This window comes from Lissotriton vulgaris, chromosome 6 (assembly GCF_964263255.1).
Source record: "Lissotriton vulgaris chromosome 6, aLisVul1.2, whole genome shotgun sequence".
NCBI classification, from domain to species: domain Eukaryota; kingdom Metazoa; phylum Chordata; class Amphibia; order Caudata; family Salamandridae; genus Lissotriton; species Lissotriton vulgaris.
Window position 1 is genome coordinate 896,926,227 of NC_141694.1, and position 27,539 is coordinate 896,953,765.

General features: G+C 42.1%; 1 protein-coding gene across 1 annotated transcript in view; it reads right to left on the reverse strand.

Annotated features, from left to right (window-relative positions):
* The window catches only part of ACOXL (acyl-CoA oxidase like), a 1,104,726-nt gene that overhangs the window by 413,804 nt on the left and 663,383 nt on the right, over positions 1-27,539 (reverse strand). The window contains exons 11-12 of the mRNA XM_086926889.1: positions 21,942-22,058; positions 4,171-4,324 (exon numbers count right to left, since the gene is read on the reverse strand). Of these exons, the coding sequence (XP_086783015.1) occupies positions 4,171-4,324; positions 21,942-22,058 (271 nt within the window). The remainder of the gene's footprint in view (positions 1-4,170; positions 4,325-21,941; positions 22,059-27,539) is intronic.

Sequence of the window (27,539 nt, forward strand, 5' to 3'; positions counted from 1 at the left end):
GTTTTTATTGCCCCTAAATCGAGAGATAAAAGAGTCTGGGGATGTTTTTTTGAAACGCTGATGGGCCGGACGGATGTTTTTTGGGCTATCTGTACATCAATTTCTTGAGGCAATTTGGACTTGGAATTCGAGAGGGCAAAAGATTTCAAGAAGGACTCCCAGGCAACGATGTTATCAGCATTCTGGTCTGCAGCGCTTTCCCAGCACTTCTTCGCATCTTCCGCTAGTCGCTCCGGGTCATTGATGTTGCACTTGATTCGTTTACATTTTGTAGTTGTCGATAGCTTAGGGCCATTGGTGGGAAATGTCAAAGCTGTTCCTTGAGCCCATAGTGTCAGTTCTTGCGGGAGATGGTCGCTACAGTCGAATGTGCCAATTCTGAAGGCTTGTACTAATGTGAACATTGAGAAGGATAGAAAGGTGTAGTCGATCGCCGAGCTGGCCACGGTGTTGTGGAAAGTTGCCGCCTGGGGTCTGTCCCCCAGGGACCGGCCATTTATCGAAAATCAGGCCCAGATTTAATAAATCTTCCATTAACCTTTTTGATAGGTTTGTCGAAGTGCCCCATGGACATGCTTCCAGTGGGGGAATCCCCCTGACAAGCAGGTGATCTTCCATTGGCAGATTCTCGCCAGATGACTTCGAAAGGAACAAGTTGAAGTCTCCTGAGACAATAAGGTTCGAGTTTTCCGCTTCCGTTATTAATTTAGTCAATTCTGTTACTAGGTGTTTAGCCCCGCTTTTTTTGGCTTTTGGGTGCAAATAAGTGTTAACCAGGATTAATTCCTGCCTGATGGTTCCCGATGTTGATATTTCCAGCTGGACTGCGATGATCCCGTTTGCGATCCCCGAAGTATTTTTGTTAAGGAGTTCTTTTGCGTGATTTATTGTTTGTATTGAGGTGTATATGATTAAGCCGCCTTTCTCGTGACCAAATTTTGAGGTTCTCCTTGCTGGGAGGTAGAATGTTTTATAACCCTGAAGATGGAATGGTTCTGCTAACCAGGTTTCCTGCAACAAAATTAAGTCATATTGCTGAAAATATGATAGTAGGTCTTTGTTAAGAGTCTTTGCTCCTAGTCCATTTATGTTCCAGGAACATAGTTTTAGTGGCGGCCTTATGTTTGGAATGGTGCTGTTTCTTTCATTAAGTTGTCATTGGGCGGGCTGTCTGATGTTGATTGTTTTTGCAATCCAGTCCCATTCTTGATGTGGGCTCCTGTTTTTTTGCTGGGAGGATGCCCCGGCCTTTCTTTCGGCTGAGCTTCCACGTGCTCCTCTTAGTATAGATATTTTGAAAGTCCCTGGCTGGGGTTTACTCAAGGTCGATATAATCTTTTCTTGGGGGTTACGGAGTAGAGGAACTGGGTAGCCGGGGATGAGGTATGTTTTGATTCGAATCCCCCATTCTTTCAGTTGTTTTTCTTCTTTTAAAATTTTCTTCCCCGTTTCTCCTGTATTCCAGGTTGTTTTAGTTATTTCCTGCTCGGATAGGTGTTTCATGGTAATAAATTCAATAGATTCCAAGTTTTTGCTAGTAAGTGCGCTTAAGGATAAGATCGAGTTCAACACTCGAAGGATGTTGCTTCGGTTTAAAATATCATCATGGCCTTTGGATCTATAGTCAGGAATGAAGAGTATTGTTTTATACTCATCGTCACTGGTAGCCTCCTGTGGTAGTTCATGTTTTGTTGCCCGTCCCATACTTTGATGTATATCGTAGGCTTGTAAGCCCCGCACTCTCTGGGCTTGTAAACCTTGCTCTCTCTCGGTCAAGGGACACGAGTTGACTATAGGATCACAGGGGTCATGTTCGTTGTTCTCCGGCAATGGACCAGATTTAATCTTGGGTACAGTATTTTCAGCTGGTCCAGAGACTTGAACTCTCCGGGTCCGAGAATCCATATCAAGCTTTACATTAAGTTCTTTTTTACTGGCTGTTGAAAAGATACAGGTGTCGGGATTCCAGGGATTAGTGCCTCCAGTCGGTTGGGCGACCGAGTTGTGTACTGTAAGTGGGTCCGCCATCTGGGTTTTTTTTTGCACTTTTGTTTGTCGCCACCAGCTCGTCACATTTTAGCCCTTCTTCGTCTGTCCCCTTCGTAGGCTGTTCTTCTGTATGATTGATCTTGGGAAAAGTTGTCTCTAAACCCTTAAGATCGGGAGCAGGGAGGATGTTCTCACCAGACCTGGGGCTTAATTCCTCCTTTGTACTCCCTTGATCCTCCTTTATTTCCGCCAGGGATTTTTTTACTTCTAGGAAATAAGTTTTGATGGAACCTGTCTTGTTTCTCCCTTTTCTCTTCATTTTCCTTCTTTGTTTAGCAGTCAGTTTTCTATTGCCCGGTTGATCCTGGCTTTCGACAATTGTCTTGGCCTGCTGATGTACTTCTGGCCGGTGATCAGATAAGCATCCTGCTTGTTGGAATCTTGGTTCGTTCGAGTCTTTAGGGTGATCAATTAAGTTATTTTGGTCCGTGGTAGAGTTGGAGATGGTCACGACCTCAGTTATGTCACTTTTTTCCTTTACCGGATTGTTTCTCTCGTTACTTGCTGCTACCCGCACCTCTCTTTGCAAGTTGTTTACGGACTTGAGGTCTGTTAAAAGTTCGGTCATTGCATTTGGTAAGGTGGATAACTTGTCGATGATAGAGTAACATGTGCAGCTGGGTGGGCTGATTGTGGTTTGTGATTGAACTCTTTTAATCAGCTCATTCAAATCTAGTAACTTAGTGTCAATGTTAATGACATGAGTGGTTAGTCTAGTTAGCAAGTTTAATTGAATGTCCATTTTGTCCGAATGGTATTCCATTGCTTTTGTCACTAGGGTCATGGTATTTAGAAGTGACGCCCATAGACCACTCTCTTCTGTCCTTTGATTCTTTGCTGAGTCGTCAGGTTTGCTTTCTTTGTCTTGAGATAGCGTCACCCCTTTTCCCTGGGAGTATGTGTCCACCATCTTCTCCCATTCTTCAGTTGTCAGGGAGAATGAATTGGTTCCAACTGTCCCCGGGGGTCGAGTCTGCTGTTTGATGAAAACATTATTCTGTGGAGTAGCAATTTTGGTTTGTTGCCAGTTTGCGGCCTGCTCAGTTAGAATTGTGCCAGGGAGGCTAGGTTGAGGTCGAGGTGGATTTATTTTCTCCAGAGCTAGCTCGAGGGGCTCCGACTTTGGTTTTTTAACTGGTGTAGAGTGGTGCGATTGATTTTGTAATGGGAGTTGTTTTAGATGCTCATAGAAGGATGACTCTTTGCCTTGGTCGTCATGCTCACCTACTTCAAGGCCTCTTTTTGCGCTCACTTCCTTATTGGCTTCTGATCGTTTGAGTTGCCTTATGGGGCTTGCTCCATCTTTTTCAGTCTGTTGATGAATGATAGCTGCTGTAATTGAATTGAGCATAGACATAGACATAGATGAATTGGAGGTAGGGGCCCGGCGGGCCTGTAGAGGACTTTCATTATCCGGGAGAGTTGCCAATGTCGTTGCCGGTGGAGAGCATCTCCCTGGCCCTATGCTTTCTGATATTATCGCGACGGTTTTCTCCGGAAGCAGAGGGAAGGGAAGGTCCCTCTGCGTGAAATTCATGTAGTTTAGCCCTGCTCCAGCATCTTTTACAAAGGCAAATTTGGAATAGATTTTTGGTTGAGAAAGAGGTCTTTTTAGCTTTTGTTTGATGTGGTTTTGTGGGTTAGATTGATCTGAGACTAATCCCTCTAGTTCGGCGTCCCTGGCCAAAGTAACTAGGGTATCATCCTCAAGGCCAGATCTCGGTTGGCTTGTTAGTTTCTCATTGTTGTCGGAGGACACCTTAAGAATCTTGTTTTTTTTCTTCCGGTTGTTCACTAGTGATGAAATGCTCCGTCTTTCTTTGCCCGATCTCATGGTGCCTGCTATTCTGAGAATAGGTTGCGACCCGGTACTCCAACTCCAAGTGCACACTTCTTTCACTTATACGGATAAGATACAGAATGTATGGTCTCTTTAAACACACTTAAGAATTGTAGTGTTCATCTGTCCAGCTGCAGTTTATTTAACAGATGCAGTCAAGTGTTTTTTATTTTGCACTTGAACTAATATGTACAGCCTCAAATCATACACAATATTTCCTATTATGAGCAATCACATTCTTCTTTTAGGTTCCCAGAACTTTAAATGTCTCTTGCACTCACCATGCCCCCAGTGCACTCCCTGCAATCCTGCAAACAGGCCAGATTCTCCCAAGTGCTGTATGCCTTTAGCCCGGCAACCAAAGCTTGCAGTGGTCGATTGTTGACAAGATCCCGGCTGTGATAGACATCCTCATCAAGAATCTCGCCAGCATATCTGCAAAGGAACAAAGAAAGATGAAGTACATAAAATAAAATACTTAAGATTACTAAGGATATTACTAGTATGAAGAAACAAGGTTGAATGATACATGAAATAATGTGCTGAATTTAATTAAAAAAAGTATTAATATATAGATATATATATATATATATATATATATATCAAAATCTCCAGCACGAAGTAGAACAACACGCTTGACGACACCATGTGCTGGCCAAAATTATTTTATTAAGTCAGCCCCTCGGACGCGTTTCGCCTGACCTGCAGGCTTGTTCACCGAAGGTTTATGTTTTTTTGCGGCCATTATAAACCATGTGCAAAACATCCCGATCACGTGATAATAAACTACAAAGCGATAGACATGGATAACAGACTCGTAGTTTTAGCTGAGTTATACATTGACATCGAGTCATTAACGTTTTTGGACATTTGGAGCTGTGAAATGCATGATTGAAGTACTCTTTACACAATGTAAAAATTAAATACATGCGTGCAAGTGATTAACATAATGCTCATAACAATTTATAAAATTAGACTGGTGGGAACCTTCATGTTCCTAGACCATAGCCCGATTTTCAAAAAGTCATGTTGCCGACTTGCTCATTTTATTTTATTTTATTTTATTTTTGACATTTATTAAGCGCGAACAATTGCCCGCAGGCGTCTCGGCGCTGTACTGAATTACTCTCCTATATGATCTTTTATGTTTTTTCAGAGGTTAAATAGCCAAGTTTTCAGTTTTTTTCTGAAGGACAATAAATTTGGACTTGACCTTATGTTTTGTGGAAGCATGTTCCACAATTTTGGGGCGGTGGCTAAAAAACGTCTATCTCCCCAATTGACCAGTCTGGTTCGAGGCACAATCAGGTCGTTCTGTCCTGCAGATCGTAACATTCGCGTAGGAATGTACGGGACGAGATGGTCACATAGGAACTGAGGTGCTTGATGGTGCCGTGCTTTATAGACGATGCATAGCGTCTTGAACTTAATTCGGTTCCTGACAGGTAGCCAGTGGAGACTCCTTAAAGATTCAGATATAGGTTTGAATTTCGGAATATTGAGGAGAAGTCTGGCTGCTGCATTCTGGATTGTCTGCAGCTTCCTGATTGTTTTCGCTTGGGCGTTTGCGAACAAGCCATTGCAGTAGTCCAATGCTGATAGGACCATTGCGCTGACCAATGTCTTTCCTACATTGGTAGGGAGAAACGGAAGAATCTTCCTTACCAACCGTAGCTTGTAAAAGGCATTGGATGCTGTCTGGTTTGCGTGAGCCATGAAATTTAGGTTGTCATCAAAGATGACACCCAGGTTTCTCACTTTCGTAGCTGGTTCAGGTACAGCTCCGAAAGATGATGGCCACCAAGTGGGGGACCAGCTTGGGCTGAGGTGGCCAAAGACGACCACCTCGGTTTTGTCGGAATTTAATTTCAAGCAGTTTTCGGACATCCATTTTCCGATGGCCAGCATACCTGTCTTGAAATTTTCCGCCACTGATTCCCCGTCATTTCTGACAGCCAGTATCAGCTGAGTATCATCCGCGTATGAGGTTAGGTTCATCCCATGCGCTTTGATGGTATTAGCGAGGTCCGACACATAGATGTTAAATAGTGTCGGACTAAGGGATGAACCTTGTGGAACCCCACACGGCAGTGATAGTTCAGCAGATTCATACTGGCCCAGTATGACTGCCTGAGATCTTTCTGCTAGAAAAGACGCTATTAGGTCTTTCGCTGTGCCTTGCACGCCCATCCTTTCGACACGGTTGACTAAGATCTTATGGTCAACCGTGTCGAAGGCAGCTGATAAGTCTAAGAGCACCAATAGTGCAGTTCCACCTTGGTCTCTAATTAATCGAATATCGTCTGCTGCCTTTATGAGGGCTGTTTCCGTCCCATGATATTTACGGAACCCGAATTGTGTTTCATCGAGCAGATGGTATTGCTCAATGAATCCCGCAAGTTGCACGTTCATAGCTTTCTCTATTATCTTCGCGATAAAAGGTAGGTTAGCTATAGGCCTGTAGTTTTTTAATTCTGCTTTGTCCAAGCCAGATTTCTTCAGGAGTGGTTTAAGTAATGTTTTCTTCAGCTGATTAGGGAAGACTCCTGTGTGGAACATAAGATTGGTCATTTGAGTGATGGCTGGAATTACAGTGTCTATTACTGACCGAAGGGTATTTATGGGGCAAGGGTCCAAGGCTGATCCAGATTTAATGGTTTTCACGATGTCTTGTATATTGGCATCTGTTACCTCTGCAAAGCATGAAAGGGTATTACTTGGAGGGGAAGTATTTATTTTCCCAGTCCTTTGATCTTCACCTTGGTTAAATGCTAAGAATATATCATTTACTTTGGTGAAGAAAAATGTTGCTAGTGAATCACAGAACTCTTGTGAGCAAGGAGGGTTAAGATCTGGGGCACATCCCGCAAGATGTTTGGTTATTTCGAAAAGCTTTTTGTGTGAGTTTTTGGCGCTTTCAATTTGCTCTGTATAAAACTTCTTTTTTGTCTCTATTATTAGGAGCTTATATTGAGTTAAGAGTTCCTTGTACACTATCTTATCCTTATCATCATACTTTTTTCTCCATGTTCTTTCTTTGTTTCGGCATTGCTGTTTCAGTTTTTTGAGTTCTTCAGTGTACCAAGGGGCTGAGGGGGTATTTCTATTTCTGGACATTCTTTTTTCAGGTACCAGTTTGTTAGCCGCCTGGCCTATCCATGTGTGATATTGTTCGACGGCGGTATCTGGATCACCAGCCCATCATCATCACTTTTCTCTTGTGTACTGCCCCAGTGGGCGTATAGTTCCATGCACAACTCGGAAAGAGTCCTATGTTGTTTCTAATTATCGCGACGACACACCCGCTGTTCTGGCAGGCGACGGCGTACTCTGTAGTAAGGAGTTTGGAAGAGGGAATATATATATATATATATATATATATATATATATATATATATATATATATATATACGTTTGTGTGCTTTTTAAATCGTTAAAATACACTTAGCATGGGTTTTTGAAATAAATTGCAAGTACAAGTGACAAACCTCAGTAAAATGTATAGCCTACAATACTAGCAGAAAACTAAATCGAAATAACTTAAGTGAATGAGGAAATCCCAAAAGTTGTCTGCTTTACAGAAAAATCATTAGGATGGAAAGTTATCTTTGTGTATATAGAAATTTACTTGCTGTCTTTTTGACTGACAACTTATTTTTTATGGTACTGTGCTGTTTTTAAGATTTTTAGTGTATTATGTTGATGGATTTTATTATTCAATCTGACAATACACTTGACTCGACTTTGTGGATGACAAGCGAGCGGGTACAACCATATCCACCACTTCTGCAGGCAAGTAAACGTCAATCAACTGTTTCCTCTCAATCTTCACACATGGATTTGTAGGTTGTGGATTTTTGGGTGCAGAACTTTGCCCTGTTGTTGAGACAGAAGGATGGCCTAAACAATCCAGAGTTGACACACCCATCACCGTCATGAGCACTATATGGGTAAGGAGAACAGCCTTCCACAAGTAAGGTTGTAATCCTTCATCCACCAGTAAAGGTTGCGTGACACCTTATCTGACACATGGATTTTGTTCAAGTGGCACCCCCAGTGCCTAGATTCTTGAAGGAGGAGCTTTCACTAGAGAGCCTACAAGTGTGAGTGGGCATGAGGCACCAGCAGGATACATAGGACCAGGAGAAAAATAAGCTTCAGAACTGCCTGAGCCAGAAAACTGCACCAAACCCAAAACATTGTGATTATATCCTGAATGTCCAAGACTCGTTTTTGGGTCAGAAAAGTGTTTTACCGTCACAACATCCAGAGTGGCAATAAAGGGATTCCTCTGCACTGGCTGACATTGGGACTTCAGCTTATTGATGAAGAACACTACAGAAATTAGGAGCAAGACGGTCATCTGCAGATGGTCCACAATTGACACCCAACTGCTAGTTTTCATGGTATGGGAATCTGTTCACTCCTGAAATGAGAAAATGGGCCACCACTGCCGCCATCACTTTTGTAAATATCCTGGAACTCGAGGTGAGGCTAAAGGGCAACATAGGAAGTTAAAATACTCAGGCCACTCAACAGAGAGGAGAAAACGTGGGTGGGACAATAGGACGGGCACACGGAGGTACATACATATGCTACAAGTTCAAGGACACTATCCGATACCCAGGGTCTAAGGTAGAGACAGCCTTGGCTGGAGCCATCATTTTGAATTTGTCTTTACAATGCCTGTGTTCAAAACCAGCAATGACTGAAGAGTTTGGATAGTGAAATCAAAAAGAATCATGGGTTTTGGGGGAGTTGACAGAAAGGGAGGGACATGACAATGATAGAGAACCTGCAGGACCCACTACTTCAAGGCAACCACATGCCAGTTGGGCAGATAAAAACATATTCTGCCCCCACTGCTGACTCCTGAATGGGGAATAATAGCACCTTCAAGGGAAAAGGAAGATGAAGACAGCTTAATTTATGGCGGCAGGGCCCTCTGCCACCACTGTACTTCCTGGAGACTCGAAAAGGCTCGACTCTTTTCCTTCAAGGCTACGATGGCTGTCTCTGGTTGTAAGCACTAAGTAGCATGAGCACGGGGTGGCAGCATACCATTTCTTCAAGTAATCAGTAGCATTCCAGGCCTGTTTACTCATGCTATGAGAGTGCGGCATACCGGCATAGTCAATTAAAGTTCTGCTGCTATGTGCTTAGCTCCCCATTGGCCTACCTCAGGGAGGATGAGCGGAAAAGCCTGTGGGTACATGGCGCACTGTTGTGTATGTACTCCCAAAACAGCAGTGCATGGAGGCCTATGCACATGTCTTTACACAGGCTATGTATTTGTGCCTGTGTCAGCAGTACATGGAGTCCAGCATGCATGGTTTTGCAAGCGCACTGTAATGTATGGGTGCCCGTGTCAGCAGTACATGGAAAGCTACGCACAGGTTTACCTGCAACGCTAAGGGTGCATGAGTGCCTGGGAGAGGTAAAGTGCATGAGAACTGTTGGTTCAGATTGGGAACCCCAAGGCTGGCTGGTGGGGCTTGTGGAGGTAGAGGGTTCCCCAGATACGTTTATGAATTGCTGCTTTCCTGATAGCTGGGTGGGACACACACTGGAGGTAAGGAAAACCAAGCCTGTAAGTATACTTCAAAAGGGGCTCTATGATTTTAAAAGGGGGCCTGACACATCTCAGGAAGGAGGTGGGGATGATAAGAGAATCATAAATAGTAGGTCTGGAGCCCTTTGGTAATTTGTTAATGAACAAGTCACTGAGGCTGACATCCAAGTGTGAACCTGTGGTCACTCCCATGGCTTGTGTTTTGGGTGAATAAGAATGGAGACTGTCTTGCCACGATAGACTGTTCTCTGGAGGTAGAGCACAACAAAGGAATGGGCACCTCAAAGTGGCCGATCCCTAGAACATGAACGTCAATGACAGAGACACTTAATCAGATTTGTGTCCAGAAATGTATTATAAAAATGGAAGCTACAGAGAACGCAACTGTACAGAATACAAATGGTTCAGAACCAGGCAGATTGACTTATTTTCAAACGGTCTGAAACTGCCATATAACTCCCATGATGATGAATATCCATTGCCGTGTCTGATGGTTCAGTGGACTAATGTGTCCACTGTAGGGTCCTGTGTTTGACCTCACAGTCACACGTTCAAATCTCGGTGAATCCACTCAGCCTTTCATGCTCCTGAGATCGATAAAATGAATACCATTGAGTTGGGTAACAATGAACATCTGTTACTCAGTGTCAAGATAACCATCTGGGTTAACGTGCGCTTTATTACAAACACACGTTATGTTATTTGCTTCCTCTGGAACAAAGAACTAAGTTTAAAGGTACATATTAGCAGCGGGAACACTCCTGGGCACAAAGAACAGGTTTCTAAATATATATGCCCGAACACCGACGACCCCTCCTTTTTCACGGGAATCCTTACGCTACTTGACCAATTTGATCCCGACACCTTATTTACGGGCAGGGACCTGAACTTATGGCTAGACCCCAGCCGGGACACCTCCAGCACATGCCAGGGTAATAAACCACAAGCCCTTCATATTATCCGTGACCTCTTGGAATCACTGGCACTCTGAGATGCATGGCGCACACGACACCCCGGAAGCCCAGGTGACTCAATTCACTCCGTACTTCACTCGCAGTGGATATGCATCGACTACTGGTTTATCACCGCCGCCTCTTGTCAGTGGATACGGGATGTAGAGATGTTGCCCTACACCCTTTCAGACCATACACCAGGGCTCCTCCACGTTATGATCACCTACACCACAGGCTGGAGGTGACGATGGTCATTTCCCACAACAGCACTGCTAGACAAAGCATTCTGTTAGGAGCTACATTACGTCATCCTCAAATAATTTACGAATACTTCAGGATTTGTTACACAACACTCTGTTCGGTGTGACACCTTCTAGGCGTATATCACGGCACAGTCAGGAGTGCTACGGGCACTGTGCGGTAGCATGGCTCAACTGGAGAACGAGCTAGCAACCATTGATAACTCAATGGACTCCATCACACTGCAAGCACATTATATAAACGGCCATCCCTTCTAATAGAATTTAATGAGCTGGGAAAGCACTTTACAGGGTAAATATAGTGCAGCGTGCAGGTATAGGGAGGGAGAATGCCCTGGCAGGACACTGTCTCGATTCCTGCCTCCCCGAGGAGCAGGACATATTATGTCCCTCTCCCTGGGAGATGGCACTAGTGTCTCAGACAAGGCAGACATAATGCATGAGCTGGTCTCGTATTACAAATCCCTATACAACTCCAGGCTTCCCACCAACTCAACATCACATCTGGCCTATCTTGAGGAAGTGGCAATGGTCTAACTGACCTCCTGACCAGTCGAATTCCTCAGTGAACCTTTCACTGCAGAGGAGCTCAGTCAGACAATAGACTCACTTGATGGCTCAAAGGCGCCTTGGTTTGGATGAGTTGTCTGATACTTTCTACAAAGTGTTTAAACAGACGCTGGTGCCTCACCTACTGGAAGTATACTTGGAATCCCTAGACAACGGAATACTCCCTCACACGATAGGGGAGGCCGCAATCACACCATTGTTGAAGCCTGGAAAGGACCCCACCAGATGCACTTCATACAGACTCCTATCCCTGCAAACTTTGACAATAAGGTACTGGCCACGGTAATGGCAAATAGACTATCACTACTTTTGGATCAAATCCTTTCAACTGTGCAGACAGGTTTCATCCCACAGAGGCAATCCACACTTAACCTAAGTACCGTTTTCTCGGTATTAAACAGAGTGTCGACTGCGACTCCTGCGGCGGTGGCGCTCCTGGACTCCAAGAAGGCATTCGACTTGCTCAAATGGCCCTTTGTTAATGCAACACTTCGTAACCTTGACGTACCCAACAGTGTTATTGTGCTAGTCTCGCTCCTTTACTCCTCACCCACGGCTCGGCTACGGGTAAACAGCTCTCTTTTGGGTTCCTTCTCTGTGTCCATGGGTGCCCGGCAGGGTAATAAATATTACTATTTATTATAGCCATGGATACCCTGCTCAGACATCTACAGGAGAAGCACATGCACCAAGGCCTTCGGTTCCGCCACGGCCACCTCTTAATATCCATGTACGGGCACGACATCCTACTGTTTATAAGGCATCCCGCCGAAAATCGAAATCCTCTGGTGGAGGAGATCGTTCGTTTCGGAGAAAATCCGAGCTTTTCCCTCTGACGGATTCAACAACTCCCATGCGCAGTGAACGCCCCCTACGGTGGGCGGCTGATACCACCAAATATTTGGGGCTCACACTTCATAGAAACAAGGATCAGATAATTTGTCTTTATTATGGCCCGCCATGGATAAACTATCCACCCAGGTGGATCGTTGGGTCTGCCTACCACTCTCTATGGCCGGGCGCGTAGCCCTCATCAAGATGAATGTCCTTTCTTGCTTCTTAAATCTTTTTGTTAACATGCCCATCCCTCTGACATAGGCTTTCTTCTCGCAGCTCTGCAGCCTGTTGCTCCGCCTGGTATGGGCTGGTTGCAGGCCACGTAAAGCATTGGACACCCTCACGCTCCACTACAAACGTGGCAGATTTGCGGTACCCGACTTCTGCTTGTACCACCTTGTAGCTCAGGCTTGGTTTGCGTAAAATTGGTTCTACCCTGATGCTGTTATACCCTACAATACGCCCAAGCAGGATCTAGCAGACCCTATACCTCTCAACGCTATACTGCCACAAGGTATTCAGCTAGACCCCACTGATGTTCAAATATTTTCCACTACGTGTTGGGTATGGTGAAAAACTCAGCAGACCTCAGAGCTCTGACTCTTTATACTCCCCTAAATTACTGGTACCACACAACCCGTGGATTCCTCTAACATACGAGAAATTGTGCTACGCACCCTGCAGACATTGTGCCTTAGCACATTTGGGGACCTTTTCCTATACAAACATAGCAGAGCACTGCTCAACATATCCTATGACACAGAATTATCTTACATGGACAGGTTCATCCTTACTAGACTGTACAGTACTCTACGAGCAGTATTGCCGTCTTATCCATTATTCTCTGCGGATTTCCCGCCTCTCACACTTCTCATTACAGACACTGACAGCACACACTTGATCACAAAACTATCGCTCATGCATGGCTTTGAAGCAGGTACACGATAGGGGGAACCGCCGCTCCTGGGAGGAAGACCTGGGACTTCCATTCTCGGACAAAGACTGTACACACAGCTGTGCACAAATAAAACTTGCATCGCCTAACCATCTCCACAAACTACTACATTTTCGATTTGTTCATAGATCCTATGTTACTCCAGTGGAACTTGCTAAGTATGACCCGTCCAAACCCTCACAATGCCCCAAATGCCACTCGCCTGGGCTGATTTTGCTCACATGACTTTGACTTGTCCGGTCATCTCCTCCTATTGGGCATCTATCTGTGTTTCAAGTACTAAGAATCATGATATCCACAACGCTTGCACCATCCTCCAAGTTGGTCCTGTTAGGCATTGTCTTTAACATCCCGATCTGCTACCGCATATTCACAGCTATTGCCCTATTACTAGCTAAGAGGGAAATTGCATTACATTGGGGAGATCGGCTCCGCCCCACAAAGGAGGCATGACTCCGGAGCATGTCCTATTGCGACATGCAAACTGAGATATACTCTACACTAAAACCCCCCATGTCCTGCGCTAAGGACATTTGGCACGTATCCAAAACTTACCTACTTGCTCTGCAGCCCCACTCTCCGATGCCCTCTCCTCTCCCCACTCAAGAACATGGCGCTACCCCTTTCGTCTCCCAACATTTCCCTATTCACCCTGGGTGCTAGCCCCCCGATTACTCACAGCGCTATCGCATAAAACCTCCCTCACACAGGATTAAATGTACTCGGACTCTGCTCCTCTTTATTACATAACTGCATTACTACCTAATCAAATTCACTCTGATAGTATGCACATCTACCCTCTCTCCCCCTCTCCCCTTCTCCACTTTCTGTATTATGGTTGTGTATGATGATTGTCTGTTTCTCCTTAATAATTTGCTGGAGTGCTATCAAGTATGATTTTTAGATGGGATCCATAATGTTGTAATAGTTGGCAAATAGGCGGCTCAAGTAGCGCCATGGACACTTTAAAAGACAAGATGAAGTTATCAATATATGTTTGCTGTATTTCCCTTAATAAAGCAATTTAAAAAATAAGAATTACGTTTAAAATAGGTTGTATTATTTTTAAGGCTGTTTATACTGAGGGTCCTCAACTCTTAATAAATAGGATCAGACTTTATACTCCAGATTGAGAGCTCCACTCTACATTCTTGAAATTATTGGCTATTTCAAAATACAGTAAGAAATGAATGGGCGGTCGTAGTTTTTCTGTGCAAGCCCCAATAATTTTGAGTTTGTACCCTTTCTTTTACGTTCATACACTGATCTTTTACCTTTTAGTAAGAATTTGAAGACATATTTTTTTAGGAAAGCCTACCTACTGCATTAGCAATTGCACTTAGCATACGGCATGATCTTCTGATTTTACTTTAGCGCCAACAAACCACTGGTGCGCTCTGTATGTTTTAATTAACATAACATAACAGCTTGAGACTCCTAAACTGTCAAACTGAAGCTGCACATCACCTTTGAGAAGCTCAGCACAGGTTCTGGTTTTTGGACCAGGACTGGAGACTAAAAGTATCAGCTATTTTATAAAAACGTCAAAGCTGACTATTCTTCGTCTCCAGACAGCCTGAAGCCATCAAAAGATACATCCTTGAAGGATGCCTGCAGGTCCCCAGAGAAACTTGTGGCGCACATCCAGACATGACGACAAATCACTAAAGCATGGTCTACACAGTCTGTGGTGTCCTGCCCGGCCTGCAAAATTTATCCTGCCATGTCCCATCCGTCATAGACTGCTTCCGTTTGTGGAAAGATATTTCAAAATTCCTCTGGTAGGGCGAGCAAGATCTTGTTTGCTATAACTCAGATGATGAGATATTATCTATCCAACAAGCAAACTGCATTCAAAGATGTTGGTGCCAAGCGAGTGGAAAAGAACATTATTTTGCCAAACTCACCAATGCACTTCGATTCTCTACCAAGCAGAGCAAGAGGGAACACATTCGCATCAACTGTGCATGAACAAAGCCTGCACTATGAGACTTTCCAGTTGTGGATGCTGCGTCAAGAAGACCAGGTCATCCAGAGCGCACATTTGACCCCAAGTAGTGAAGTACATTACTAGTGGCGCAGAGCAAGACTTTGACCACATTGACAGGTAGTAAAAGCTCTGAAGCTTAAGGACCAAGTTGCACATTTTCTGCAATGTGATTAGCCTTAGTTTCCAAAGTTGGCAACTGGAGGTGCAACTGGAGGTGCAATACCTATGCTGCCCCACGTACTACTTTGGCAAAAGTAACACTTTCCTTGCTGCCAGGCCCCAATAGAGAGTGCAGTTTCTTCTCTGCCGCAGTATCAAGCCCCCTAGCATTTTTTAGGTCTAAATATAACCCTTCATAAGTATAGAGGGGAGGCCTGCCTCCCTCCCCATCATCATGATCATAATTCTCCTCGTCATATGTATCATTCTGAAGGTTCTGTGTATCTATTTCTACAAATCCATCAAATATTGGCTGACCAAATTGAATTAAGATCCTATTCTAAATGTTATTCTAGTCTCTGATGTATTCACACAAGCGATACCTAATCTTGTAGAACCTGTATTTCCCAGATAAATGAGTTCCTTGTGAACATTGTTTTTTTGCTAAAGGACTAATTTGTAAGGCACAGTGACTTAAACATAAAAAAGTAAGCCAGTGGAGTGCAGTCTGGATATGATCATGATTTCTTATGTTACACACGAATAGCACTGCATCGTTTTGTGGCAGCTCTAATAGCTTGATAATGTAGCGAGGATGTCCAGACACCGCTGGCACCTTCAATCCTAGAGATCACCAGTGAAAAAATTCAACAGGAGAGTATTATATATATATATATATATATATATATATATATATATATATATATATATATATATATATATATATATATATATATATATATATATATATATATATATATATATGCAATTGGTACTAAGTCTATTTGCAAGGCAATACAGATGTTGGAATTAAGTAAGGTGCTAAAGTGTTTTGACTGTTGTAATGCGTATCTTCCAAGGTTGTAGGCCATATCTCAGATAGTGAGTAGTCTGCCAATTCCTGCGCTATTAACATTTCAGTTCCAGAGACTACCCTCATGTTTGGTTAGTCATTTATTATTGCAATCCAACTTTAAAATCGTACAGTTCCTGTACTGTACTTTATTAAACGGGTTTAAAGTCATCAGCTATTGAATAGAAAATGTAATTTTATTATTGCACATCTTACATTAAAGCGCTTTTTTTTTTAAAGAAAATGTACTCAACATGCTACAATTTAGTGTGGGTGCACATAAGGAACGACTCCATCATTGCGTATTGCTACCTCACTTAGATCATCATCTTTTCAGTACGAAAATGCCAGAAATTATTGCACATTGTCCTCTAAAGAGCAATTTTTATTTTTAAGTGCTTAACGTGCCATATTTTGTCATTTCTCAAGCAACCCGGGCCGAAGACGGCTGTAATGCCAGAAACCAGTCCCCGGAAGCTTGTTTCCTTCCCAGTATAAGAATTGGCTTGGTAGTTTGGTCTGCCCTGTTCCCATGATGCACTGGGCCAGGGACAGACTAATTTGCATGTAGCCAGGTTCTGAGCTGGGATGGTGCAGTGAGCTAAAAAACGGTGATGGATCAAGCCCTGACCTGTTGACTGGGTATGAGTGTTCTGTTTAATTCAGATACTCTGTCCATCACCACCCCCTTTTCTGAATCATTTTGTCCACCATAAGCGTGGAAGGGTATACTCAGATGTGAGTCTCTTGCTCATTGCACCATCAGGATTCAAGCTAGCCGGGCCGAAGACGGCTGTAATGCCAGAAACCGGTCCCCGGAAGCTTGTTTCCTTCCCAGTATAAGAATAGGCTTGGTAGTTTGGTCTGCCCTGTTCCCATGATGCACTGGGCCAGGGACAGACTAATTTGCATGTAGCCAGGTTCTGAGCTGGGATGGTGCAGTGAGCTCAAAAACGGTGATGGATCAAGCCCTGATCTGTTGACTGGGTATGAGTGTTCTGTTTAATTCAGATACTCTGTCCATCACCACCCCCTTTTCTGAATCGTTTTGTCCACCATAAGCGTGGAAGGGTATACTCAGATGTGAGTCCCTTGCTCATTGCACCATCAGGATTCAAGCAAGCCGGGCCGAAGACGGCTGTAATGCCAGAAACCGGTCCCCGGAAGCTTGTTTCCTTCCCAGTATAAGAATTGGCTTGGTAGTTTGGTCTGCCCTGTTCCCATGATGCACTGGGCCAGGGACAGACTAATTTGCATGTAGCCAGGTTCTGAGCTGGGATGGTGCAGTGAGCTAAAAAACGGTGATGGATCAAGCCCTGATCTGTTGACTGGGTATGAGTGTTCTGTTTAATTCAGATACTCTGTCAATCACCACCCCCTTTTCTGAATATTTTGTCATGGATGCAATGTCAGAAGTTTTGCCATCCTTTCTATTACATTAAAAAGCGTTTTGTTACAAAGTATAAACGTTCTACTTTATTGGCAGTTGTACAGCCATCTAATAATCAGTTCATATTCAGAAAATGTTCTTCTATTCTTCCAGGGGTCAGAGACTTCGACAATTGTTGTACCACAGATGGATATGCAGTTCAGCGTCCTTGTTATGACGCCAGGGTTACTCAGAACCAATTTACAAGATCACCTTTAATTCTGCTTTTCTTAGCATGGATTCACGATTGCCTCCTCAAAATGGTTGTGGAATATCTTGAAAGCGAAAGTATGTTAATTCAAGCGGGGTTTCTAAGTGCACTTTCCAAAAGTTATTAGAAATCGGATAACTAAAATCTCTATTCTTTATAGCACGTTGGTATTGCAATAGTCTGAGCTCATGTTGTTTGTCACACTACCCAGGTGCACACAAACAGACAGATCACAAATTCTTTTTAACAAATCATATTTTCCTGAATGATTTTCATTCTTTCACAGGTGAGCTGAAAACTTGTTTCATTTACACACATGTGCACAGGCTTTACACATTTAGACCATTTTCAAAACCATTTCGACTTGACCAGTTTTGTGGGTCTTTTTTCAATAGTGTTAAATTACTCAAGGTTAAAATGACTCCCAAAGAGGATATGTTGTTTGAGGGTCTGGAATGAGGTAACTTACATTTTCCTCATCCTGTAGCAATAATTTCCTATTTCTCTGCAAAATCCATCTCACCTCTGCTTGGGATGAATTATTATCCATAATGCATCTAAGAGATGCATCAGTTGCTTTACTCTTCTTGCTTATCAGTAATTCATCCCTTTTTTTGTCCTGTGCTCTAATTAGGGTTTTTCAGGACTATATCCAGATATCTTCATTTTGAAACGGGTGATCATGCTAGTGAGGATGGCTTTGTTTTATTTTTGTTCAAAAATTAATATTTACATATACATATTTATTACATAAATGAACATATTTAAATTATTTAATGAACATTTGTTTTAAAGGTTTATTACCCTATGATTTTATTAGTTACAGGCTAAAAATAAAAACATTTAAATTTACTTAAAATGTATAATAGTTTGTTATATTTTAAAAATGAATAAAGTTGATTAATTTTCCCTATATTTGTCCTCGGTGGCGGAGATTTCCACCTATGTGTGAAATGTTACTTGTATTGGAAATTTAGCCCTAGATGTCTCCATCACCAGAACCCACAGGGTGGAGCCATGAAGACCTAGACTTTCGAGTAAATCTACACTCAGCACATAAGTGTAGATTTACACACAGTTGTAGGAGTATATTTACACGAGTAGATCTACGTGCATAAAATATATTTGTGTATAGGTCCAATATTTTCTCAATCTTTTTGCTGGAAGAAAATTGCAAAATGTAGATGAAGTGAGTGTTCATATGGTCGCTTAAGGACATCTAAGTACTTCCAAAATTGAGAAAAGGTATAGCTGTGGTTGAGGGGAGAAACAAATAGAATAATTTTATGAATGTATTGCTTCCCAAATATTTGATTTCTATAGTCTCAGAACTGGACAACATATCTTATGTACATGCTGGTCATATGTTTTCTTCTGGTTATCAAAAGATTATACCCAAAAGTACATTTAGGGCTTATTTTGTCAATATAGGATTTTGAGGTTGGTGAAACATAAAAGCACCCATATTCTAAATCAAATTTATGAAGGGCCATCAGAGTAATCATTGTCATATTATTACATCATTTATAGTGGGTGATCCACCTCAATTTTGGGCAAGACATTAAATTATGTGTGTTCAAATGAGTTGACCCTGGTAAGTGCCATTGAAATGTTTTAGTATACTATTTAAACTTTGTGTAAGCATATCACATGTCATACCTTTTGTTTTATTTAGGTCTGTAAAAGGGAATTATCGTAAATATAAGTAGACAGTAAAAAATATTGTCATTGAAGTCTATGTGGGATCAACGGAATCAGGATTCGATGTTACATCTTTATAGATGGTCACATAACCTAGCTGTAGGGGATAAATATACCCTTAATTCAGAAAATTTAGAAAGTCACTGAAAAAGATTCTTAATAGGATTTGAGACACAATTAACCTTATTTTTATCCACTAATGATATTTTTTACTAAAATCTCAATAACCGCAAGGGGATATTTGCATTCAAAGGTTGGGTTTATCATAAACACTTTAGCACCTTATTAAACACAGTTACGTCCAAAAAGAACCAAGACATTTCCAACACAAAACGGAGTACTTATTGGATAAATGTTATAACACCCTGACCACGTCACTGGCTCCCTGTATATTCTTAAAGTTGGCATGTATCCTATGATATATTTACTAAAAGACATGCATTAGTTGAACTTTGCACATATCTCAATGAACCCATGGGGATATTTGCCTACAAAGATTTTGTTGTTCATAAACACTTTAGCATCTCACAAAACTCATTTAAGTTTATAAAGAGAACAACGTTTTTCCCACCACAAACCTGAGTACTTATCAAATAAATGTTATAACATCTATACCTAGTCATGGACACTGCAGTTTCCTAAAGGTAGACTGTACTCTGGGTCCAAATTTCCAACGCCCCCTGTTTACGAGTGACTCAGGCAAAAACTTTGAAATTGACCATCACACTCTTCAATTTTCACCTCTTGGTGATACATAGATTCTATATCCCCGAGTCACTGATTCTAGGAGATTACAAGTGATTTTCTAAAATTGGCTCTGCCCATATTCTCGGAGAGCAGTCTCCAAAAACCGCAGGTCCTCAGCCATAAAAACTCCAGATATATTTTCCTTTGTTTACATCTGAACAACATTCTTTTACTTTTGAATAATTTGATACCTTCACTTCCAAGACTATTAACCAAGGTAAGGTAATTAGGAACAGAAGACAACCTTTGTAAATCACTTAACTTCCTCGAATAAATGGCCTTGGTTATATGGAGGGCCACTGAATTATGCAGCAGGGGAGCACCAACTTATGCTGCAGGTTAGACTAAATTATGCGGCAAGAAAAGACAAATTATGCAGCATAATGAGGCACATTCTTCAATAGTATTACTTCATTATTTTGTCATTTTGACACATGGTAATACTGTATGGTCAAAGACTTCACCTCATTAGTACCAGTTTAACACTCAAATACAGAAATAAGCAACTGAAAAATGACCAGTTAACCTTTGTGAAAGTCCTTCCACTGCGTGCAAACACGTCACCACTGTTGATCCGTTTGAGCTAGAAATAATGTTTTTGTTAAAATCTGCAGATAATGCAGCAGATGACCAATTATGTGGCAAATATGGCAAATCCATAACTATGCAAAATAAAGCCCTAGAATTGCATATTTCCAGTGGCCCTGGTTATATGGCACTTCCTCTGAAACCAATAAGAACCTTTAATTCTTCCTGTTAGTTGGTTATGATTTCCAAAACGGAAGAAGTTAGCAATCTTAAGCACCCATTGTTGTAAATAAAAAATGTTTCTTCCAGAAAGCGACCTCAGAACTGCTGTTCAAGCTCTTGCTCTGTCGCATCACGACAGTGGTAATCCTACTCCATGTTCTCCACATTGGCTCCACTTAAGGCATTCAACATGCCGCACCACATCTCATCCGGGGGAACTCCATTGGCTCCCCCTGCCGATTCGCACCATCTTCAAAACCAGCTACATCATTTACAAAGCCTTCCCAACCAGCACTCTGCCCTTATTTTACAGACAAATGCACTATCTCTTCTAGTTCTCAGCACGCTTGCAGACAGGACACCCTCTGACTGCACACTAAGAAGAGCAAAAAAGAAAACATAGGATAGTTGGCTGTTCATCTGTGCGCCCACGATCTGGAAAAACATCCCCGTATCCATCAGGACTGTCTCAATGCTGCTCTAATTTAGGAAAGAGTTGACGGGTCAGATTTAAAGAACACTACATCACAATACACTAAACCATTCACAACTCAAATTACTTGCTTATTACTTGTGACTTTATGCTGGTCTTTGAGCATGTAAAAGGGGTCACACGTCACTATAAGCTTTTTAAACTGTTTGTAAGGCTAGAATTCCCAGATAAAGTAAAACTATCATCACAATTTCGGCAGATAAAATCAAATGCTAAGTAGAAGCTGGTGACTGGTGCTCTTCGTTGGTTAGGCATGTGCCCCATAGACATGTCGGATATCAATATGCCCAAAAAAGGTTCACCTGCTTGACAAAATGTAAAGTTAAAATGGCAGTCCATACATGGAAAGTATAAGTCCAAGAATTCATTTTTGAGGCAATTGTAACTGCTCTGTTGTGTATACGCTAGGGGTTACAGGTTTTGAAATATGGCAACAGCAGCAAACTAAAAAGATGAGGTTCAACATTACTAAATTTACAGATTACTTTGAAAAAAAACATTTTATAGTTTACAAAAATGCACAGAAAGATTGGCGTCAAATATTTGAAATACAAGTCTATTCAGTATCCGACCTGCTTGTGAAAGTGAGAGCTAGAGCTGTTGCAAGATGTGGCATAAGGCGCAGATACTGTGTCTGGTGATCGATAATCTTTACTTCTTCCTTGTTCCTCGGCCCGAATTGTCTTCGGCTGTGAAAAAATATTGACAATTAGTATTTGTTTAATCATTCTCTTTGCTTCTTAATGCATATAGTGTTCTTTACATACAAACCATTTTACAATTTCTTCTCGGAGGAAATGTATTTAGTTTCTTCATTACATTTCTGACACCAAGCTTAAATTTAAATTGACATCAAGACTATTATTGTAGCTCTATCAGACATCCCATTCACTGAGATTAAATACACTCATTTCAAACTATATGAGCCTTATTCACCTCAGTTCTCTGGACCTAACCATCTCAACTAAACCCCCAGCTCCACGCTCCCAGAGAGTAGGGCTTCCCATCTAGCCTTGTCAATTAATCGGGTTTTATTTTACCCATTTCTGTGAGGCCACTGAATCCACAGATATTTTACTACTACCTGGTAGGACTCGCCATTCTGCGGTTCTGACATTTTCCTGGTGGGCTCCAGGCTAAGGGGCTGCTTTAGCACTGGATGGGCAGCCATGACCCTCCATTCTAGACAGGGCCTCCTGCAGTGTGGTACAGGCATGCTAGCATGAACATTTCCCAGGCTGATTTTGTTTTCCAGTCTGGCTTCATTTGTCTTTGAATCTGGATACCCAGTAGTCCAAAAACAACAGAAGTAAGTAGATCTTTAGGTGTGTAACCATAGATCATCCTTCAGAGCTTCTCGCGCAGTTACTCTGACAATCCTCAGAGTAACTGCCTATAGGCACTGAGCATAACACCAACATTAACAATATACTGTAAGACATATAGAACTTCAATAAAACAATTTACTTCATAATTCAGTCTATATAGATCGATGAAACTGTACAGACAGTGTGAACATCTACAGGCACCCTAAAGTAGGATGCATATTAGACTGTATACAACTAGCAGTATTGTCGTAGAGCTCTGGCCCAATGCCAGAGCAGATCTGTAAAAACAGAGGGTGCTTTGAAAATGAAGGACATGCCACTCAATTAACACAGAGCATACCAGAATGGAAGTAGGTTGAGCTAGGGCAGACCCAAGAAGAAGATGAACCTTATGAAGTTTCTCACACTCTGCAAATTCGTTATGAAAAATACATTTTACAGTTATCTACAATAGTATTCACTCAATACAGCTTGTATTTCATTATCAATATAAGCTCTTTCAGAAAATGAAGATGCTTCTTCTCTTTTCTTTAGGGCTCGATATTAGGAAAAGCCGAATTTATGCCGGACAAATCCAAAAAGTACATAGCTGCCGTATATCATTATTTCCAAGCGTGAAGAAAAAAAATTCAAAATGTCCTTTCTCTTTACAGTGTGATTTAAAATTGCACTGGAAAGCATTCTTGTTTCTCCCACATAAATTGCCTATCCAGGCTGTACTGCCTAATTTGAAAATATCGGGCTAAACAACAGTTTATTTGCACGCAACCATTGACATGGTGGTGTGCTGACCCTTGTAGGCCACCATCATTATGATTGTGGCCAATAGCAATGAGTTGCAAATTGTGACCTACCTGATTAATATTCATCCGGCAGGTCGTTCCAAAACCCTCTGTGATTCGATGTTTTGTAAACTGACAAATCTGAATATCAGTCAGATCGCTAAATCAGAACAGATTCACTAAAGGTGTGAGCACAATTTTATACCATATGCTGTGAATCAATTCTTAGTAAATGAAACCCTAAACTTAGCGAAACGAAGTGTAAATAAAAGTAAAAATATACTAGCTGCAACATAATTTCTTCACCAACCAGAAAGAATGATATATGTGCAGAAAATGCAGCATAGGAGATACCACTTTACACTTTATTTTCAAGGAAAGTAGCTAGGAAGTCACTGTTAAAACATTAAGGGATTGGGAAACTTCTGAATTTGTCATTGGGTTTTAATTCAGCCTTTGGACAAAAACTTCATTCAAAGCCTTTAGGTGATATTTAGGTCTCATCTACTGCTATCTAAGGGGTGTAATGCAGACCCTTGTAGCCCCTGCGGAGCAGGGGAGCCAACCGTCCATACGGCCCCCACTGAATTTATTTGACATAAGGTAGTCTAAAGGTCCCCTCAACACATTCTACGGGGACCCCCCCATTTTTTTATTACGTCACTACTGTCATAATAAGTCTTACAGTTTACACTGCCAATACTTAGAGTGTGTTTTGGGCCAGCCCACTGCTTATCACTGGCTGGCTTTCTTGTCAATCTAGCGTGCTTCCTAGTCAATAGCTTCCGTTCGTCTTCATCTGTTTGTCCCGTCCCTACGTAAAACTTCTTTAACGTCCAATTGATTGGGTGAGCTGTCTCATTTTATGGCTGATATTAGGGGACTACAGCATCCTTGGAAGACATGTGTTTTCTTGCTCTCACCACTATATGTTGTTTCCTACGTCACATCTCTGCCCCCTCAATATGCTCTTCGTTTGATTTACAATGCCTCAATTCCATCCATTGCTTTCTGGCGCCTCACCGTCCCCCACTTTCATGCACTTTTTATATTTTTATTCAAGAAAAATGCATGCAAACCTCATCATGCTGCAGCTGGCCATTTTGGCTTTTTCCTATTTTTACTGACACCGTTCAGCACTGGCAACAAGCACTGTCAACAAGCATCAACAAACATAAACTATCAGCTAACCCCTTTCAAAGGCAAGACCCAATGTCTTCGCCAATGCTCTTGTTGCTTTTTGACAGGATGATTTTCCAATGATCTGACTTTGTCAGATGCGTTTACGCGACTTTGACAATTTCATGAGGAACACATAACTCAATTAAAGTACAGCAGCCCCAACCGCTCATCAAACCTCACAATGCATCCACTGGCAGCTGTGGACAGCAACGAAATGCAAATGTTCGTTTTGCTGCTCCTGAGAAGACACAACAGAAGACACAGGACCTGCTGGAAATCTTTAGACCTGCTTGAGCTCAGGTTAGCTCACACTTCCCAGGCCATCTCGCTCTTCACCCCAAGACACTTTACTGACTCTCACCCAACTTCCAATTGTGGCCTGTATTAATACAGCCTAATACACCATGAGGGCCAATAAAAAATGGTGCTGAAAACACAGAAAAACATGGTGTTGGCATATATCATTCCTGTATTACACACAGAAGGCAGCCACCTTTCACACTTGAACCATCATCAAAATTAGACCGCTATAAAAACAAAAGGATGATGTCACATCAAATCTCACGATACTCTACGTCTCCATCTTTGATGTCCTGGTTTGCTACACAGAAGTCAAGGAATTCGAGGACACTGCATGTAATTTGTACAGGAATTACTCCAGAGAGAGCATTAAGTGAAATAAGCTTTGCCTCAGTTCCTCGGTCGGTTGCCCTGCTTTGTAACTATCCTCCAAAAAGAAAGTCTAAACATCCCTCAAAAGGTTGACTCGAGCAGCAGATCCATTCACCGCTTCAAAGAAATAATAACAAACACTTCTCTGATTATTTCGACTGACAAACATCATTTTAGTGACCTTGCATACACCGTTTTACATTAAGATGCATGGAAGCTTTTGATCAAAACCATTGACTCTGTACTTCTAAGCAGTTTAAATCAGGCTGAACAGCTGTTACATAACTAAGAAGTCGAACAATCTTTTTCATGGTTCTGTGACACCAATAACCAGTGCACTCTCCCCTTTCCAACTATAGCTCTACCACCCCAATCAGTGATTGGGGTTGGGGAGGGCTGAGATCTGCCTTCCCCCGAGCACTGATGCAGTCCCATTGGCTTGTTTTACTTTCACTTTAGTGTAATGACTTAAGTACAACCTCTGCACACTAAAGGCAAAAAAAGACTCCGCCTGCTCATCTCAAGTAGGCAGAGTTTAAAAATTAATAAAGGAGTCCCTTTACCAGAGGGGCCTTTATATGCATCCCCAGTGTCGACCAATGGCTGACAGACAATCTGGGGAGGTGGTGTGGGTGTCGCCTATTGATTGACACCCGCACTCAAGGGGTTAAAGATACCACAGTTATAAGCAATGCAAGAAACATTTCTTCTATGGACTAATGCAGTGGTTCTTAACCTGTGGTCCAGGGACCCCAGGGGTCACCAATGCTACTCGGGGAGGGGGAGGGGGCAACAGCACAGAAAAATAAACCGTACTAGCAGACTATGTAAAATTTGCTACTGGAGAGTACAAATTAAGTTGGCGTTCTCAGATTGATTCTTGGGAACAGTGCACATACATCAAACAGATTATAGCATGGACGATGGATGGCCTCAGATAATATTAGAAAAGCCCCAAACTTCCTTTTACAATTTAGATTTTTTTATATTTGTTTTGTAAATTTGATAAAATATTACATCATGTGTGAATTTATTTTATGAATGTTTCTGTATTTTTGTGTATTGTTATGAGGTAAAAAGTCATTGAAATTCCTTAAGCCGGGGTCCCTGGCTTACAGAAAAGAATAAGTGGGGGTGGCTAGAATTTGAATACAGATTCAGTGGGGGTCTCTGGATTCCAGTAATGATTAAGTAAAAGCCAAACGTTTAAGAACCTCTGGACTAATAGATCCAGAAATAGCTATTGTATGGTTTGTACAATTAAAAAAAGGATAACTCCGGGTGTTAGACTCGCATCTTTCAAGGAAAAAAAGTCAGAAATGTGATCCTGTGGGGATACTAACACTTTTGGGGCATTTTTCAAACTTGTGATGGAGTTAATAAAGATTTTCAAAATATTTAAGGACATTTCAGGAAAGTGGACAACAATTCTTCAGATAAAAGTGAAACACAAATGTGTATTTACAATTACCACGCTGCCTTAGTGCCTATATTGCCAAGAGAACACACTGTACGAAGGTCTTGAGGAATTTTTCAAGGCAGTGGACACAGTACACCGGTCCCTGCTATGGGATGGGGGGCCCCACATATAGCGCTACAAATGCTGACCAGGAGCCCCGCGGGTGGGGTGGCTTTACCTGACGTCTGTCTATATTATTGGGCCACACAGCTACTGGTTATTAACAACTGGGTATTTGCTCCCTTCCAAGAACCTTGAATGAGGGCATACAGGCAATCTCTAGACCCACATTGGTACATAAGGAAGCTGTACGATCAAAGCCGGGCAGCCTGGCATCCATCCCAAAAGGACCTGAAGGTCAATATATGGGAGACAGCCACTGAGAAAATAAACAGAGGCAGCTGAAACCGGTGACCCCGCGTTGAGAAACTGCCTTCCTGGGGCACCTCCAGGCACTGGAGTGTAAGAAACAATGGGACATGATTGGGATAGCAAAGTTGGGCTACATTTGGGGTTTGCAGGGCCTCTTTGAATTAACGGAGCTACAAGGACAGTTTGACAAGGCCGCCACTCAGCTCTTTAGATACAGGCAATTCAATTCACATATTTATTAAGATTTGGAACTCAGATGAGGTCCACATAAAATACATACAAATTAATACAAGAAAATTTAAATATAGCAGCACTCATTCCACAAACAGTAAACAGAATAAAATGGCAAGATGTATCCTGAAGAGAACAAAACTG